This window comes from Molossus molossus, unplaced genomic scaffold, assembly GCF_014108415.1.
Source record: "Molossus molossus isolate mMolMol1 unplaced genomic scaffold, mMolMol1.p scaffold_m16_p_9, whole genome shotgun sequence".
In the NCBI taxonomy this organism is placed as follows: domain Eukaryota; kingdom Metazoa; phylum Chordata; class Mammalia; order Chiroptera; family Molossidae; genus Molossus; species Molossus molossus.
Genome location: NW_023425403.1, coordinates 100,692,946 through 100,711,978, shown reverse-complemented (window position 1 = coordinate 100,711,978; position 19,033 = coordinate 100,692,946). Strand labels below are relative to the sequence as shown.

Sequence of the window (19,033 nt, the reverse complement as noted above, 5' to 3'; positions counted from 1 at the left end):
ACCCGAGGGCGCTGCTCCCAGCTGAGGCCGCTGCCGAGCTGCCGACCGTGGGCTCCCAGCCCCGTCTCGCGCCTTTGCAAGCCTACCGGGATGGAGTCAGTGTCCCTCATTGTATGGTCCTCGCAAGCTGCTTTTCTGTTGGTTTTTCCCGTCAATTTGTCTGTGTTATAGTTGTAATTCCAGTTTGGTTCTGGGAGACGGTCTGTGTAGCTCCGTTCACTCCGCCGCCATTTTTCGGTTTTTCTTCATTTCATTTCTTTTCTGGAATTTTTGTTCTTTTCTTTCATTTAGGACATGTTTCTTTGTCTCTTCTGTGTTTGCTTCTGTGTTAGGTAGATTTTCTATGTCTCCCTGCATTGCCAGGGAGGCCTTATGTAGTAGGTGACCTGTGGGTCTCATTGGCACAATCTCCCTCATCAACTGAGTTGGGTACTTTAGAGGTGTCCCTTGTGTGGCTTGTATGTGCCTTTCTATAATAATTGAGCCTTAATTGCTATTGGCACATTAGTGGGTGGGGTTGACCCTCAGGCTAACTGGCTGTGAGGATTGGCTACAATCACAGAATACAAGTGGCTGTGTGGCAGCTGACCCCATGAAGTAGGATTTACTCCAGTGGGCTCTGGAGCCTGCCAAGATCACCCTTTGTATGTGCTGCTTGTGAAGCTAATTAGGTGGTGCTCTGTTATGGTATGAAGCAGGTCATTGGGTGTGTTGGTTCTGGGACCTTTTCAGAGGGACTCCGATAGAGGTAAGGTCAGCTCCTGCCTGTGACAGGTCCAGGACTACCTGGTAGAAGCTACAAAGTGATCCACAGTTGGTAGCTGCTTATAATGTGCCTGGAGGCATGAGGGAGAGGCCATTCTGCTAACCGTGGCCAGCTACTTTCAGTACCAAGCCTGAGGCCACTCAGCAGAAAACACAGGGCACCCTGTGACCTGCTGCTGCCTTCAGGCTACCCATAGGCTCAGCTGGTGAATGAGCTTTGAGCAGTTTGGAGTTGAGTGAGGCAGGGTCTCAGGAAGTCACCAGGGTAATCTTGTTAACCTGTTACCTTGTTAACACAGATTCAGATTTGGCACCAATGCCAACCCTGGGACCACTCAGCAAAAGGCACAGGGGACACGAAAGCCAGCTATGCCCGCCCAGGGACTGTGGACTGTTGAGAGTTTTTAAGAAAGACTGCAGTGGAAGTGAGGCCAGCTGCCTGCTGCTTAGAGCCTCTGGTGGTGAACAAGTTGGGTGGGGCAAGGTCTCTGGTAGTGATCAGGGAGAGGCAAGTGGCGTTCACCAGGCTAATGCAGATTTGAATTTGGCCATGTGAGAGGAGGACCCAACACAGAAAAGATGATACTCACCTGTAAGGTTTATTGAAGGAGGGACAATGGCAGTCAGCCCTCTAACCCTGGCCCTGAAGCCACACAACTCAGTTTCTCCCTGTATGTCTCTGATATTCCACAACCACCACCACCCCACCCCATCCTGAAGCTGCTGCTATCCCTTCGACAGAGACCAGTGCAAGTGCCTGGAAGCCAATGAATCTGCACTGGCTTTTTCTTTCCCTTTATTAAATATCTTTTCTTTATTGATTTTAGAGAGAGAGGAAGGGAGAGAGAGAGAGAAACATCAATGAGAGAGAACATCAATTGGCCACCTCCTGCACACACCTTCAATGGGGATCCGGCCCACAACCTGGGCATGTGCCTTGACCAGGAATTGAAACAGCAACCTCTTGGTGCATGGGTCAATACTCAACCACTGAGCCACAATGGCTGGGCTTTGCGCTGGCTTTTTCAAAGGATGCCAATGTGGATGGAATCCCCACTGATTTTCACAGACAAATGTTGTGGGGGTTCCTCTTGACTGCACTGGTGTTCTGGGCTGGGGATCCTAGTGTGGGGCTGGGACCCTTGTTCCTCAGGTGGCACCTGTGCAGCTGAGATATCCCTCCAGATTCTCAACCACCACAAATGGGTGTGGGGCCAGCCCATTACTCCTCTCCATTCCTCCTACCATTCCTGATGTGGCTTCTTCTTTATATCCTTAGTTATAGGACTTCTATTCAGCTAGTCTTCAGATAATTCTCCAGACTGTTCTATAATTCAGTTATAATTTTTTATGTGGTCATGGAAAGTGAGCACAGCTTTATCTGCTCCATCATCTTGACCAGAACTCTCAGGCTCATTCTTTATTGGTAAATTTAAAGCATAAGGCTGCAATTTAAAACACAGTAAGAGAGAAAACAAGTAGCCCAAATGGTCAGTTATTGAAATCAACCAAGATCTCTAGAACAAGGGAGCCTCAGTAGGTACATAGGTCTTTATCTAATTCTGTGTCTGGCAAGGTACATTTGCCTATTTGAGATATAGTTGTCTTTGAAGTGGATGCCTTCCTTAAAAATCAAATCCTAAATCAGGTACTTGCATTATAAAAAAGAAAAATAAGTTTAGGGCTTACACTACATGTAAAATAGTGACTATTAGATAGAGTGATCTTTCCTAAATACACATGATTCAGAGCAATCTGATTTAGTTGCTGCTCCAAGGACCTCCCCACAGTATGGTATTCCTGTCTTCTTAGGGGTGAGCTCATCATTTCACATAAAAAAAAAAGGAAACTCTTTCTGAATAAAGTTTCTGTAATCCTCCATTACAATCTCTCCAACTCATTTTTGTATGTCAAAAATTTGAGAAACTCAGTTTCTATGTTTTCATCTAAGTTAAAAATGTTGAAAAAGACAGAGGTAAGGGAAGACTTTTTTTAGTACTCCAGTGGAGACTTCTCTTAGCATGGTTTAGGATCCAGTAATCAATACTTTGGCTGTGGCTCTCCAACAAAACCAACGTGTTCCCGCATTCCTGACACATGACTTGGCCTCGTCTTCCCTGAGAAGTTAAATATTTTCTAGATAGTCCCAACTAAGAATAACAACTCTCATCATACTCTCTTTCTTGGAGTAGAAAGGCAAGCTAAGTTGATTGATTACAGAAATGAGAGGAAACATGCCATTATATTTTAACCAGTGTGTAAAGAAGCCAATTACGTAACCAGTTATCAGGGCCCTTTTTTCAGAGAATTTTGTCTTTCTGCAAATCACTGTTGAAATGAAATTTTATAGCTTTGGAGTCCTGTTGGCCACTGTCCTCTTCTGTGAGCAGCATGTCTTCACATTTCAGAGGTAACCTAATGGAATCCTAGAGGGTGGTGGGCCACTTCCTTACTTGCTTTCCCCACATAGAATCCAGTAAATGCACTGGAATGAGGAGCAGTTGTTCAAGTTTGAAGGTCAGCTCTTTCAGAAACTCTCCATGTTAGTATTAGGATCTCACTAGATCTAGGGACTGTCTTCTTTCTTATCTGGCTCTTGTTTCATTATCAGAAGAACTCTGAATAATATGGATATTCAGGGTCTACAGAGATTAAAGAAAAAGAAATTTTATAAAAAGTAATTGCTTACACCCTACCACATACAAAATATATTGACTATAGATCACTTATTTTCTTCTTGTACATGGAACATAGGAGGGAGAAGAGAGTCGAGGTATCAAATAGGAGGCTGGGCTGTGCATGAGTATTCAGCACAGAATAGAAAAGGAAAAATGGTTGTGCTATAAAAACAACTACATGAACATATCTAATTCTTATTTTACTTAGTAGAGTGATTTCTTTAGGATTTTATACTATAAATCACTTAGAACACAAATGAATACATTCTCTAGCAGATATTATATGTGGTGAAAATAGTTTCTGGCTGTGGGTAATATTATAACTGATTCACTAGCCAACGTTTAGGGTTTTCTTGTTTTTTATTTTTTTATTTTTATTTTTTTTTATTTTATCCTCACCCGAGGACATTTTTGCATTTTTTGTTCAGACAGAGCGGGAGGGAGAGAGAGGAAGAGAGAGAGAGAGAAACATCAATGTGAAGGGATACATCGAGTGGTTGTCACCCGCACGACCAACCAGGGCTGGGGACAAACTGCAACCGAGGTACGTGCCCTTAGCGGGAACCGAACCCGGGTCTCTCTGGACCGCAGGCCAACGCTCTAACCGCTGAGCCAAACCGGCCAGGGCTTTTCTTGTTTTTTAAATTGATATATATTTTTGGAATTATTTTATTCTCTGTTTTGCTTCTATGATCCTTTTCTTTTCCAATTACTTCTGAGATAGTTCTTCTCCCCATGCTAGTAAATGGCAAAGAAAGATGGGACATACTGGGGACAAAGAAAACTCTACTAGAAACATTTCCTGAATCACAAAGAGCATTTAATACAATAGAGCTTTACTGGTAAGCCTGAAGCTGTTTCCACATCATCACTGAACTTATTATACTTGGTTGATTCTTTTTTGCTCTTTATGGTTGTCAGTTGTCAAGCATCAAACTTCATTACCAAATAATTATTGTTATTGAGGTGACTTGGAGTCAAATTGTTAGAAAAATCAGTAACTCATGTATCTATGTTTGATCAATAAGTCAGATGACTATGATTTCAATTTCTAAGGTCCTTGCCGGTTCTAGTATCTCATAAATTGGTGATTGGCTTTAATTAAGGTCAGGAAGAGAGAAGGAGGATACAATGGTCCAACCAGGTGCCATAGACAGTGACACTATCATTGACAGAGAGGCAGAGAGGAAAATGTGTGGTTACCTGGCACTTGTGTTGTACCATTCACCGGGCTAGGTACTTAGAAGTGTGGCCTTCCTAAATGCCTGCAATTCTACACTCTAGAAATCTCTGTTGACTTTTTACTGAGGAGGAACCTGAGCCTCAGGAAGAAGAAATCATTTGCCCCAAATCAAATGATAAATGTAGAGTTTGGGTTCAAACCCACTTTAGCCTCATTTCCATTCTCTTCGTTGCACACCACTGCCTCTAAAAAACCTAGAAATTTGGAAGAGAGACAATTTAAACAGATGTCAGATTTGCAAGTTTGCAGAGAAGACAGTCTAGAATGCAGGGTGGAGAGAGGCCGGGGCTGGAGGTCCAGTTACCTGGTGCTCACCTATGGCAGGTCTAAATGTGGCCTCAGTGCCATCCAAGCACAAGCATTCACAGCTGGTTACAGAGCTTTGTTGGCTCCCCTACAGAAGGCTATCTGATCATATAGTCAACCAAACTCCTTGAGAAGACAGACGTTGGCAAGGTATACCAAAATCTTTATCATGTGCCTTCAGAATGAATAAGCATATAACAGTGTGCTAAGACTAAAGGTTATGCAAATAAATAAAATAGACAGAAAGGAAGAAATAGTAAAAAAATAAATAAGTAAACTCCTTTATCATGCCTTTTCTGATTATTTTTGCTTCAACATATACTTTAAGTCTGACTGAGACCTGTGCTTAGAGAAATGAGACAATGACTATATTTTAACCAATTAATATCAAAAATATTTAATGCTTTGAGTCTATGGTGGTGATCTCTATGTGTTTGGGGAGGGGAAACTGATGTTTTGTGAGAAGCATATCTGATTTCTTTGTCCCATACCTCCACTAGAAAAAAAACATTACAAACTCTTTTTTCTGTGAGAAAATATATTTTTTGTATCAAATAATTCTGTTTTCCAGAATGGCCAACTACTGAGGCTAAAATAGGACACTAATTTAATTCACAGGGACAGATTTTGATTAATTATTTCTGGGGGCAAGAATATAATTTCTTCTTGAAAGAACTAATGACCTGACTTTTTCTAAAGCAGTTCTTTATTATTGTTTTCTTGTCATAATAATTTTCCTAATAATATTTTCATTCAGGCAATTTTTTAGTGGCTGATTTGTAGGTGTATTGTGATCAGTCTCATCAGTGAAATGCCTTGAAATGAGGACAAAAGATGTTTTTAGGGCATAAATACCATATGCCAAGGAAAATGGCAACACTGCCAAGAGTCTCCATATTCACTTGCTTTTAAAGGATAAACAAAATAAAGAGTACAGTTAAAATACTGGCAAGTATCTGGTAAACAGAGCCTATAATTACACTGCACTATGATTACCTCAGTGAAGCCCATAAGCTGAGGTTATTTGTTTAGAATCAGAAAGTGGGTGTTTGGTGGGGGTAGTAAGAATGAAAAAAGGAAAAGGGGGATCCAAGATAGTGGTGGAGTAGGTAGAAGGTACACTCACCTCCTCCCAGGACCAAACTGGAATTACAACTAAATTATAAAACAATCATCCTTGAATAACCAACTGTGGACTAGCTGAAAAGAAGTATTTTAAAATTGATTTTAGAGAGTGAGAGGAAGGGAGAGAGAAGGAAATATTGGTTGTTCCAATTATTTATGCATTCATTGGTTGATTCTTGTATGTGCCCTGACAAGGGATCAAACCTGCAACCTTAGTATATGGGGGCAACACTATAACCAACTGAGCCAGGGCCTGAGAATCTTGTAACCAAGGATTTACAGAGAAAGCCACATCAAGACTGGTAAAAATGTTGGAGATGTGAAAAGGGCTGGCCCTGCTCACATAAGCACCTGAGGTTCTAGCCCCCTGAGAAGCATAGGGGTCTCAAACACAAGCCGAGGTCCCCAGCCCTGAGCACCAGAGTCAGGAAGAAGCACCCACATCACATCTGGCTGTGAAAATCAGCGGGGTTTCTGTCCACAAAATAGACCAGAAATAAACCAATGCTTTTATGGTCAGTTAGTATTTGACAAAGGGGCAAAAACATACACTGAGGTAAAGATAGCTTATTTAATAAATGGTGCTGGGAAAATTGGACAAGTACGTGAAAAAAAAAAAAAAAAACTGAAACTAGACTACCTTCTTATACCATACACAAGAATAAACTCAAATGGATTGAAGAATTAAATGTTAAACTCAAAGTTATAAAAATCCTAGAAGATAACATAAGTAGTAAAATCTTGAACATTTCTCATAGCAATATTTTTTATGATATATTGCTTCGGGCAATGGAAACAAAAAAAAATAAACAAATGGGATTACATCAAACTTAAAAGATTTTGCACAGCAAAGGAAACCATCAACAAAATGAAAAGCCAACTCACTAAATGGGAAAATATATTCACTAATGATACATCTGATAAAGGATCAATATTCAAAATTTACAAAGAACTTATAAAACTCAAGACTTAAAACACAACAAAAAATCCTATTAAAAAATAGGCAAAGGACCTCAATAGAAACTTCTCCAAAGAGGACATATAGGTAGCCAGTAGACATTTAAAAAAATCTCAACATCACTAATCATCAAAAAATGCAAATTAAAACCACAATGAGATATCTCACACCACTCACAAAGGTTATTATCAATAAATCAACAAAAAACAAGTGTTGGCAAGGATGTGGAGAAAAGGGAACCCTTGTGCACTGTTAATGGGAATGCAGATTGGTGCAGCCACTGTGGAAAGTAGTATGGAGTTACCTCAAAAAATTAAAAATGGAACTGGCTAATGACCCAGCAATTTCACTTCTGGGGATTTATCTGAAGAAACCTTAAACACTAATTTGAAAGATTATATACACCCCTATGTTTATTGCAGCATTATTTACACTAGCCAAGATTTGGAGGCGGCCCGTGTCCATTAGTAGATAAGTAGATAAAAACACTATGGTACATTTACACAATGGAATACTTTCAGCTAAAAAAAAAAACAAAAAAAATGGAGAAAATCTTACCCTTTGAGACAGCATGGATTGACCTGAAGAGCATTATGCTAAGTAAAATAAGCCGGTCAGAGAAAGATATACGTACTGGTCATACCATGATTTCACTTATATGTGGTGTCTAATAAACAAAATAAACAAACAAAATAGAAACAGACTCATGGGTAGAGAACAGACTGACAACTGTCAGAGGGAAGGGGGTTGCTAAGCTGGGTGAAAAGGATAAGGGGATTAAGCAAAAAAAAACCAACCTCATAGATACAGAAAAAAATCAACCTCATAGGGTGATTACCAGAGGGGAAGGGAATGGGAGGAGGTAAAAGAGGTTATAGGGGGATAAATGATGATGGAAGGAGATTTGACTTGGAATGGTGAATACACAATACATTGTACAGATGATGTACTATAGAATTGTACACCTGAAAACTATATAATTTCATTTACCAATGTCACCCCAATAAAATCAATTAAATATAGTTTTAAAAAAGGAAAAGGAATTAAAGAGCAGAGAAGTGATGAGGATAGAAAATTTCTGAATTATTTCTAGAACACAAGAAATGTTTTTTCTGATTATTTCATATACTACCTGCCACCTGGAAACCAGTTTATTTTCTCTTTCACTTACCTTTCCACTGATATACTATTATTTTTATCTTAAAGAGCAGGGCACCAGTGGACTTAAAACGCTGTAATGCATAAAACACAATTACAGCCTTGGGCTATGTTCCATTGTTCAGAGGCATCTCACCAGCTTTTTAAATTCAAAAATAATCTTTCAGACAGATGCAAGTAGAAATCTTCTCTTGTATACCACAGTAGGGGACAGAACTTGATGCATATAATTATGGTTTTAGAGTGGAAGCAACAGAGGAAAGGTTAGGTAGGTATAGTAATATTTCCAGCTCTGGAGAGTTGAGTTTCACCCCTGGATCTGCTACTTATTATTTATCCTCTTGAGCTTCAGTTTACATTCTGTGTATAGTGACTTATTTCACTATGCTTACACTTTTCTATTTTTAATGCCTGTTTTTATTTTTAAATAGTTTCTGCTTAAATCCTGTAACTGTATTACTTTAGAGATAGGATATTTTTACTGTCTCTATTTTTTGTCTTTATGTAGTAGGGTAATCTTTCCCCACCTTTCCATTAAAATTAGAAAACTCCACCCAGGTCAATGTTGCTCAGTGGCTAGAGTATTGGTCCATGCACAGAAAGGTCGAGGGTTTGATTCGGTCAAGGGCATATACCTGGGTTGCAGGTTTGATCTCTACCCCAGTCAGGCACATGCGGGAGGCAACCAATCGATGTGTCTCTCTCACATCTCTCTCTCTTCCTCTCTTGCTTTTTAGCCTCCTCTTATGAAATTGATAGTTCTTTTGTCATGTTTAAATGCAAACAACCTCATATCAGAAACTTGAAAGTGAGTCCAAAGTATTATTCAAATGTCTCAATCAATCATTGTTTATAGAAGAACAACAGCTCACCCCTCTCCATATACACACCTAATTCTTTCTTGCTAATCATTTTCTTATGATGCCTGTGTAAAATACCTTAGGAAAATGCTCCAAGGATTTTATTTTTTAGTTAACACAAGACTTCATTTACATGAAATTGAAATTCAGCCTCTGAATAATGACGAACTCATTGCTTTGTTAGAGTATCCCATTTCATTATTAGCTTAACTTGTTAGAAAGTTCACTCTAAAATTATAATGATTAAATTACACGAATCCCCACTTTTTTATATTTCTCGTCAAAGAGAGCTTTGAGCTTGTCATACTTTTAATCTAACTCCCAAAATGGTGACTAACCACCTTGTAAATAAGGGCCACAATCCTGACCCCCATCATTTGAGACCCTCAGTAATCAGGTCCTAGCCTGCCCATTTACCGTGGTTTTATTTCCTTGTACATCTCAACATAAGCATTGTATTTCTGCCCACCTGGATCATTCGCCATTCCTTGTCTGTGATTTAGTTTTTCTACCCTTGCATCAGCACTTATATTATTTTTATCTCTGATTCATTTATCAAAAAACTACCTATTTCTTTTATGCCATTTATTTTTCTCTGTCTCAAAAATCCATCTCAGAATGTCTCCATTCTCTGACTACTTCAGACAAAAATAACATCTGACTGTACTCATGTAGCAGAGTATCTGTGTAGCACTCACATGGTGCTTTTCATGCTTTATCTCACATAGGAGGCATTTGTATATGTTGTGGGTTAGTTTCCCAAGAAACAGACTGGGATAGAATTTTTAAAAATATGTTTTTATTGATTTTTATAGAGAGAGAGGAATGGAGAGAGAGAGAGAAACATTGTTGTGAGAGAGAAATATCAATCAGCTGTCTTCTGCACGCCCCACACTAAGGACAGAGCCCACAACACAGACATGTGCCCTGACCAGGAATAGAACCATGGAATTGTAGGAATTATACTGGAAAGTGATCTTAGGATTGACATTTATAGAGGAATGAAGGAAAAAATTGAACAGAGGAGAAATTAAGTTGTGATGCAGTCACAACAAAGGCCTTGGCTACAGGAAGCCCTGAAGCTGGGTCATCCTTGTAGAATTGTCCCAAATTGAGGCAAAAGGATGTGTCTTTATGACCTATATTTATTTGGATGTGGACTAGACCTGAGAGGGATCAACACCTCGGCAGCATGGTCCTCTTCAATCAGGGGAAGTCCTGAAAGGAACTCAGCTGAGAGCTGCCAACATTTCCAGAAGTTGGAGCAATGGGAGTGCATTCCTGGATGGGTATCTGGTTAGCATCTACTATATAGTCACACCTTGTGCTACTCAGATCAATCTGCTTCATAAAATAAGCTTTGGGAGCACTTGCTCTGTGACTCTGGTTGGTCACTTTTCATGAAAGAAACATACGAAAGGAACGTTAGTGGAATTAACTGCAGTCCCCCTAGCTATAGCTAGTCTTGAGAGCATAGCCAATATTCATCATTCCCTTTTCTACCATCCATTCTGTTTTCCTCATCAGCACCTGTCCTGGCCTAGGTGGCTAATAGTGAGATGACACAGGCCCTCAGCTCTCAAGGGTTTGAGGCCCCAATCACCATGCCTTCTCGGGCCAGGGCTGCTGCAGTTGTCAACATTTATCAAAATTAGACAAGGGAATATCACAGAATGTCTAAGTTTATTACCTGCATGCCAATCATATTTTTCTCTGCCACTTTCATTGTATGAATTCAGCCCTCAATATCCTCCTGATGACCAAGATCAATTGTCCCTTCCAGCAAGGTAACTCCTCTCATTTCTGATCATCTTTTGGCACCAGGAGACTGAAATACTGTGTAGCAGCAAAAGCTTTCAGTTTAATAAAACTCTAGCTATATCCCTTTGTGGATAAAATTTTCCTCTGAGTACCAGAACTTTTAAACTTACAGAACCCATGTTTGTAGATTGAAAGTAAAATTTCCCTATGTGGGTCAACTTGGAATGATGGTAAACAGAGCCACTCCAACTTGGTTCCTGGAACCATGTACTCTAACTAATGGAGGCATAGCACTAGATGTTATTGATTTAAAGTGTATACTGTATCCTGGAGGATGTTGCCCCTTTCTAAGCTAGCACCTCAGCTAATCCTTCAGCAAGCTATTCTAAATGCTATATCAGGCTAGTAGCTTCTGAGTGGTGTGGTATGTGATATGCCCAGTAGATCCCATGGTAATGTGCCTGTCTCTGCACCTCCTTTGTAAAGTGGATCCCTTGATGTGATACAATATTATATGGAATCCTGTGTTTGTGGATCAAACACTATGTAAGCCCTTGTATGGTGATACTGGCTGAGGTCTTGCAGGCAAAAGAGGCAAACCCAGACTCAGAGTGGAAGGCAACCTGTGTAGTCACTTTGTCCACAAGTGGTTGCCTAGTTTCCTCGAGAAATTGTGCATATAGAGGACTCAATTCTGGTCTCTGTTGCTGAGAAGTGGGCCATTTGGAAGCAGCAATAGCTAGATAAATCTTGGTGAGAAGGAGCCTGTGCTGTGGACCATGTGTAGCTTTATCTCTGCCATCATGACTATTCTGTTTATGTGCCCTTTGTGCCAGTACTAGGGTTACTATATTTTTTCTGATTTTTACTCAAAGATATTTTTCCATTGATTTTTTTAGATAGAGTGGGAGGGAGAGAAGGTGTGGGGGAGAGAGAGAAACATTGACATGAGAGACATATCTATTGGTTGCTTCCTGCACGACCCTGACTGGGGCTGGGAATTGAACCCACAACTGAGGTATGTGCCCTTAACTGGAAATCAAACCATGACTCTTTGGTACACAGGTTGATGCTTTAACTGCTGAGGCAAACCGGCCACTAGGGTTACTCTTGACAGAGTCTGGCTGATATTAACTGATCAGGTTATTTTATTTATATATCTTTAATGACCATTCTATTGTGTATGCTCCCTGTTAGGCATTGCCATGTGATACAAAGAACTTTCTTACACTTTCTTCTTACTTCCATAGTTCCATACAAAGATATTTTCCTCAAATCTCTTTGTCTTTAACCTACCAATATTTTTCCTTCCAGATTCTTGACCAGTCAAGCCATTTGCCACTGCCCACGAATCCATGAATATTCTAACTTTGTATAAGTTCTTTTTCACACAAAATGCACAATGCGACACACTGCCTGAGTTCTGTCTGAGAGCACTTTCCTCACCACCTTCTCTCAGAGCCACACTGATTCAGTATGCTATAGCTCCAAATTTTTATTTGCACCTACACATACAAAGCTGACCATCCATGTGTCAAAATTCCTCTTTCTCAACTTAATTCTGATCCTCCAGAAGGCAGATACCAAAATGGAATCAGACATGCAAGTGATGTGTTGAGGAAAATGCTTGAGAGGAAAAGATGGGGAGGAGGCAAGAGGAGATTGAAAGAGCCATGGGACTACAACACAGGTTGTACCCCCTATGTAGGGGAGAGAAAGGAAAAAAATGGTGTATGGAAGGTCTTAGATTGCACTGAACTTCTAAGAAAGTTTTTGCAATGCTAATATGAGCCAATGTCATTCATCAAAAGAGTCTCCCATCTTTCAGGAATGAAACTGTCTTAGTATCCCCAGCATGGTCAGTCATTAGCTGGGAGCAGCCAGTGGGAAATACAGCCTTAGTACAAATACAGGAATATATTTCAAACAAGAAGCTGGACTCTTCCATCAGTTACACCTCTTGCAATTGGAGATCTGACAGGTACATTCCCATGGCTACCACACTCTTCCGTATCTCATCTTAAGGGACCTGGTCATGTGACTATAAGTATATAGTTGAATTTAGAGAGAGGCATGGATGCAATAATAATGGATGTATTTGGGCCACCTGCTCATGCACCTCACTTTTGTCCTGGTCCTGCTTGTGGATTATCCTAGATATACCACTTCCTTCTTATGATGGATTGTGCATGGGTTGACCCAACCTCATGACAAGGGGAGTACATTTGTTTCCTATTGTTGCTGTGACAAATGACTACAAATTAGTGGCACAACACAAATTTATCACCTTACATTTCTGTAGCTCAAAAACTAAAAATGGGTCTCACTGGGCTAAAATCAAGCCGTCAGCCAGGGCTGTGTTTTTTTCTGGAGGCTCTAGGGAAGGATAAATTTACTTGATTTTTCCAACTTCTAGAGGCCACTCTCAGTTCTTATATAATGGCCCCTTTCTCCATCCTCAAAGCCAACAAAGACAAATCGAGTTCTTTTTATACTGAATCACTCTGACCTCTTCATAGATCAAATCTCCCTGTGTCTCCCCTTTCCACTTTTAAGGATCATTGTAAAAACATTGAGATAATCCAACATAATCTCATCATTTTAGAATGAAAATACAAAACAAGGATGGAAAATTCACCGGGTGGCTATGCTCCATTCCTGGGCACAGAGAACATCTGGAAACAATGAAGCCCATGCTTCATAAGAGGGTCGCCAATATCATGAGAAGCTTGATAGTGGCTTTTTCACAGTCAGAGTAACTTTCTAATAGTATTTTTTACAAACTAAATACAATAAGATACCTTTTTGGTTAAAAAGTAAATAATATGGAAAGTATAATATTAGGGAGAAAACAAACACTAAAATTTCATCACCCTGAGAAAACATCATTAACAATTTAGTGATCAGGAAAAAATGGTGACGGAGTGAATAGAAGCTACACAGACCATCTTCCAGGACCAAACTGAAATTACAACTGAAATAAAGACAAATCATTGGGAAAAAGCAACAGAAAATCAGCTTGGAGGACTATATAACCAGGGACACTGAACTGATCCTGTAGGACTGTGGAGGCCTGAGAGGGGGGCTGGGAGCCTGCGGACAGCAGCGGGCTTAGATGTGAGCAGTGCCCTTGGGTTAAACTCCCAAGCCCACTCCACAGCACAGAACCGAGACAGAGCACTAAAATAGCCACAGCCACTCACCTTGGGCTCCAGTAGAGGGAGGATGGACAAAACAAAAACTGTGTGGGAACACTTGGGATTTGGAGGACACTCAGAGCTTTTGCAGAGTTGCAGCCATGCAGGATGGCAGCCACCTTACTCTTTCCAAGAGCTCTGAGGAGAGGTGGCAGCCCCACCCTCAGACATTCAACTCCACACAGGTGGGCCATTGAAATGCAAATTGAGGCCAATTCACAACCAGCATCTGCCCCACCCTCTAGAAATTCCATTACGCTGAACACCTGAGAGAGTTTTTCATTCAATTGAAAACCCAAGGCTCTTCAAGTAACCAGTACCAATAACCTCCAGGCAAAAAGCTACAGGATAAATGAACCATTCCTGGGCTTGCAACTCTACCGAGGAAAGTAAGATTTGACAGTGGAGTTTAACGTGGGTCCTCCCTCACTCATCCAAACCCAGTAGAGGGAGCCACAAACAACAGAACACCAAGACCCACAGGTAAAATTTGGCAGGCTCCAGTACCAACTGAGACAGCCAAAATGGTGAAACAAAAATACAAATCCCAAATGAAAGAACAAGAAACCTCTACCTAGAATGAGATAAATGCAGTTAAGCAAGTTATCAGAGGTAGAGTTCAGAGCCATGACCTTGAAGAAGCTCAACAGCATGTGTAAGGGCATGAGCAACATGAGTAAAGGCATAGAAATGTTGAAAATCAACCTGTTGGAAATTAAAAACCAACAGGAAGAAATGAAGAATGACATAGCAGAAATTAAGAACACATTGAAAGGTCTAAACAGCAGAGTAGAGGAAATGGAGGACTGGATCAGTGAATTAGAAGACAGGGTAGAAAAAAATCAACCAATCAGAGAACCAAAAAAAAAAACAAAAAACAAATAAAACACAGGAAGACAGCTTAAGAGAACGGAGGGAAAACAGGAAATGTAACAACATTCACATCATAGGAGTCCTGGGAGAAAAAAAATGAGCAAAAGTTAGAGACTATATTTGAAGAAATGGTGACAGAAAACTTCCCTCTAGGCAAAAGAAGGCATTCGAGTTCAAGAAGCACAGAGAGCCCCAAGTAAGAAAAACCCAAACAAGCCCACACCAAGACACATAGTAATCAAAATGCCAAAAATTAAAGACAAAGAGAGAATCCTAAAAGCAGCAAGAGATAAGCAACATGTTACCGACAAAGGAAACCCCATAAGGCTCTCAACTGACTTCTCACAAGAAACACTACAGGCCAGAAGGAAATGGAATGAGGTAATCAAGGTCATAAAAAACAAGGATCTGAATCCAAGACTACTCTACCCAGCAAGGCTATCAATCAAAATAGAAGGTCAAATAAAGAGCTTCCCAGACAAAAATAGGCTAAGGGAATACATGAGCACCAAAGCAGCACTGCAAGAAATGTTACGAAGAGTGCTGTAAGTAGCAGGAGAATCAGGAAGAAAAATATAACCACACTAAACAAAAATGGCAATAAATAAGTACATATCAATAATCACCTTAAATGTAAATGAATTGAATGCTCCGATAAAAAGACACAGAGCAGCTGATTGGATAAGAAACCATGACTCATCTATACGTTGTTTACAAGAGACCCATCTCACAACAAAAGACTCACATAGCTTGAAAGTGAAGAGATAGAAAAAAAATCTTCCAAGAAAATGAAATGGAAAAAAAGTTGAGGTATCTGATAAAATAAATTTCAAAATGAAGGCCATCATTAGAGACAAAGAAGGCCCCTACATAATATTGAAAGGATCTATCCAACAGGGAGATATAACCTTGATAAATATATATGCACCCAATATAGGAGCAGCAAAATATATTAAGAATCTTCTGAAACACTTCAAAGGAGAAATTGATAGCAATACAATCATAGCAGAGGACTTCGCCCCACTGACATCCCTGGATATACAGTGATACCTCGGTTCTCGAACAATTCGGTTCTCGACCGTCCTCCTGGAACGAATTATGTTCGAGAACCGAGGTATCACTGTATCCTCTAGGCAAAAAATTAGCAAAGAAACAGAGACTCTAAATGAAGCACTAGACCAAACGGACTTTATAGATATCTACAGAGAATCTACCCCAAAACTTCATAATTCACATTTTTCTCAAGTGCACATGGGACATTCTCAAAGATAGGCCACATGTTACGGCAAAAACTAAGTCTCTACAAATTCAAGAAGATTGAAATCATATCAAGCATCTTCTCAGATCACAATGGCATAAAACTAAAAATCAATTGCAACAAGAACATGCAAAGCTATTTGAACACATGGAGGCTAAATAGCATGTTATTAAACAATCAATGGGTTACCAAAGAGATCAAAGAAATAATTAAAAACTTCCTGGAAACCAATGAAAATGAACACACAACAACACAAAATCTATGGGATACAGCGAAAGCAGTTCTGTGAGGGAAGTTCATAGCACTACAGGCCTACATCAAGAAACAAGGAAAATATATTACAGACTATCTAACCTCACCACTTAAAGAACTAAATTGTAAACAAAAAGTAAAGAAACCCCAGAGAAAGTACAAGGATCAGAGCAGAAATAAATGACATAGAGTCCAAAAAAAACAATTCAAAGCATCAATGAAAAAAAGCTGGTTTTTTGAAAAGATAAACAAGATTGATGGACCCTTAGCTAGACTCACCAAGAAACTAAGGGACAGAACCCAAATACACAAAATCAGAAATGAAAGAGGAGAAGTAACAACTGACACCACAGAAATACAAAAGATCGTTAACAACTACTATGAACAATTTTATGGCAACAAAATCGACAATCTAAGCAAAATGGACAAATTTCTAGAAACACACAGTCTCCCAAAACTGGACCGGGAAGAGATAGAAAACTTGAACAGACCAATAACAACGAAAGAAATTGAAGAGGTAATCAAGACTCTTCCAGCAAACAAAAGCCCAGACTTGGATGGCTTCACGTGGGAGTTTTATCGAACATTCAAAAAAGAACTAACACCCATTCTCCTCAAACTATTTCAAAAAATTCAAGAAGAAGGAAGACTTCCAAACTTGTTTTATGAGGCCAGCATAATTCTAATTCCAAAACCAGAAAAAGACACTACAAAGAAAGAAAACTACAGGCCAACATCCTTGATAACATAGATGCCAAAATCCTGAAGAAAATACTAGCAAATCAAATCCAGCAATACATCAAAAAAATTATTCACCGTGACCAAGTGGGATTCATCCCAGGGATGCAATGCTGGTACAATATTCACAAATCAATAAATGTGATACACCACATAAACAAAATGAAAGATAAAACTCATATAATCATACCAATAGACGCTGAAAAAGCATTCGACAAAATCCAGCACCCATTTCTGACAAAAAACGCTCAGCAATCTGGGAATAGAGAGATCACATCTCGATATAATAAAGGCCATATATGAAAAAACCTACAGCCAACATCATACTCAATGGGCAAAAATTAGAAGCATTTCCCTAAAGAACAGGAACAAGACAAGAATGCCCACTTTCACCACTCGTATTTAACATAGTACTGGAAGTCTTAGCCACAGGAAGAAAAAATAAAGGGGACCCAAATTGGAAAGGAGGAAATGAAACTGTCATTATTCACAGATGACATGATACTATATGTAGTAAATCCCAAAGACTCCATCAAAAATCAACTAGACCTAATAAATAAATTTGGCAATGTAGCAGGATACAAAATTAATGTAAAGAAATCGATGGCATTTTTGTACTCCAATGATGAAGTCACAAGGAAAGAAACTAAAAAAAAAACAATCCCATTTACCATCACAGCAAAAAAAAAAAATTAATATAACTAAAAATAAACTTCACCAAAAAATAAAACACCTATCCACAGAAAACTACAGTACATTGAAAAAATAAATAAAAGAAGATGTAAAAAAGTAGAAGCACATACCTTGTTCATGGATTGGAAATATTAACATCATTAAAATGTCCATTCTATGGAAACCAATCTATAGATTCAATGCAAACCCCATCAAAATATCAACAACATACCTCACAGAACTAGAACAAATACTTCAAAAATTTATATAAAACCAAAAAAGACCCCGGATAGCCACAGCAATCTTGAAAAAGGACAAAGTAGGTGAGATCACAATACCGGATATCAGGTTATACTACAAAGCTACTGTAATCAAAACAGCCTGGTACTGGCACAAGAACAGACACATAGACCAATGGAATAGAACAAAGAATTCAGAAATGGACCCAAAACATTATGCTCAATTAATATTTGACAAACATGACAAGAGCATACAATGGAGTAAAGGCAGCCTCTTTAATAAATGGTGTTGGGAAAATTGGAAAGCTACATGCAAAAAACTGAAACTAGACCATCAACTTACACCATACACAAGAATACTCAAAATGGATAAAAGACTTAAATGTGACTCATGAATTCATAAAAATCCTAGAAGAAAATGCAGGCAACAAAATTCCAGACATCATATGCAACAGAATTTTCACTAATGTATTACTTAAGGCAATAGAAACAAAGGGAAAAATGAACACATGGGACTACATCAAACTCAAAAGCTTCTGCACAGCAAACAATACAATCATCAAAATGGAAAGGCAACCCACTGTATGGGAGAACATCATTGCCAACGATATATCAGATAAGGGTTTAAGTTTCAAAATATAGAGAGTACTCATACAACTCAACAAAAGGAAGACAAAGAACCCAATAAAAAAAAAAAAAATGGGCAGAAGAGTTGAATAGACACCTTTCCAAACAGGACATTCAAATGGCTAAGAGACATATGAAGAAATGCTCAACATCACTAATCATCAGAGAGATGCAAATTAAAACTACAATGAGGTATCACCTTACACCTCTTAGAATGGCTGCCATCAACAAATCATCAACAAACAAGCGTTGGCAAGGGTGTAGAGAAAAGGGGACTCTAGTGCACTGCTGGTGGGAAGGCAGACTGGTGCAGCCACTGTGTA

General features: G+C 39.3%; 1 protein-coding gene across 1 annotated transcript in view; it reads left to right on the top strand.

The window, feature by feature from the left end:
* Window positions 1-3,101: 3,101 nt before the first annotated feature.
* Window positions 3,102-19,033, top strand: part of CPB2 (carboxypeptidase B2) — a 71,675-nt gene continuing 55,743 nt past the window's right edge. Inside the window, exon 1 of the mRNA XM_036250329.1 lies at window positions 3,102-3,175. Coding sequence (XP_036106222.1) covers window positions 3,102-3,175 — 74 coding nt within the window. The remainder of the gene's footprint in view (window positions 3,176-19,033) is intronic.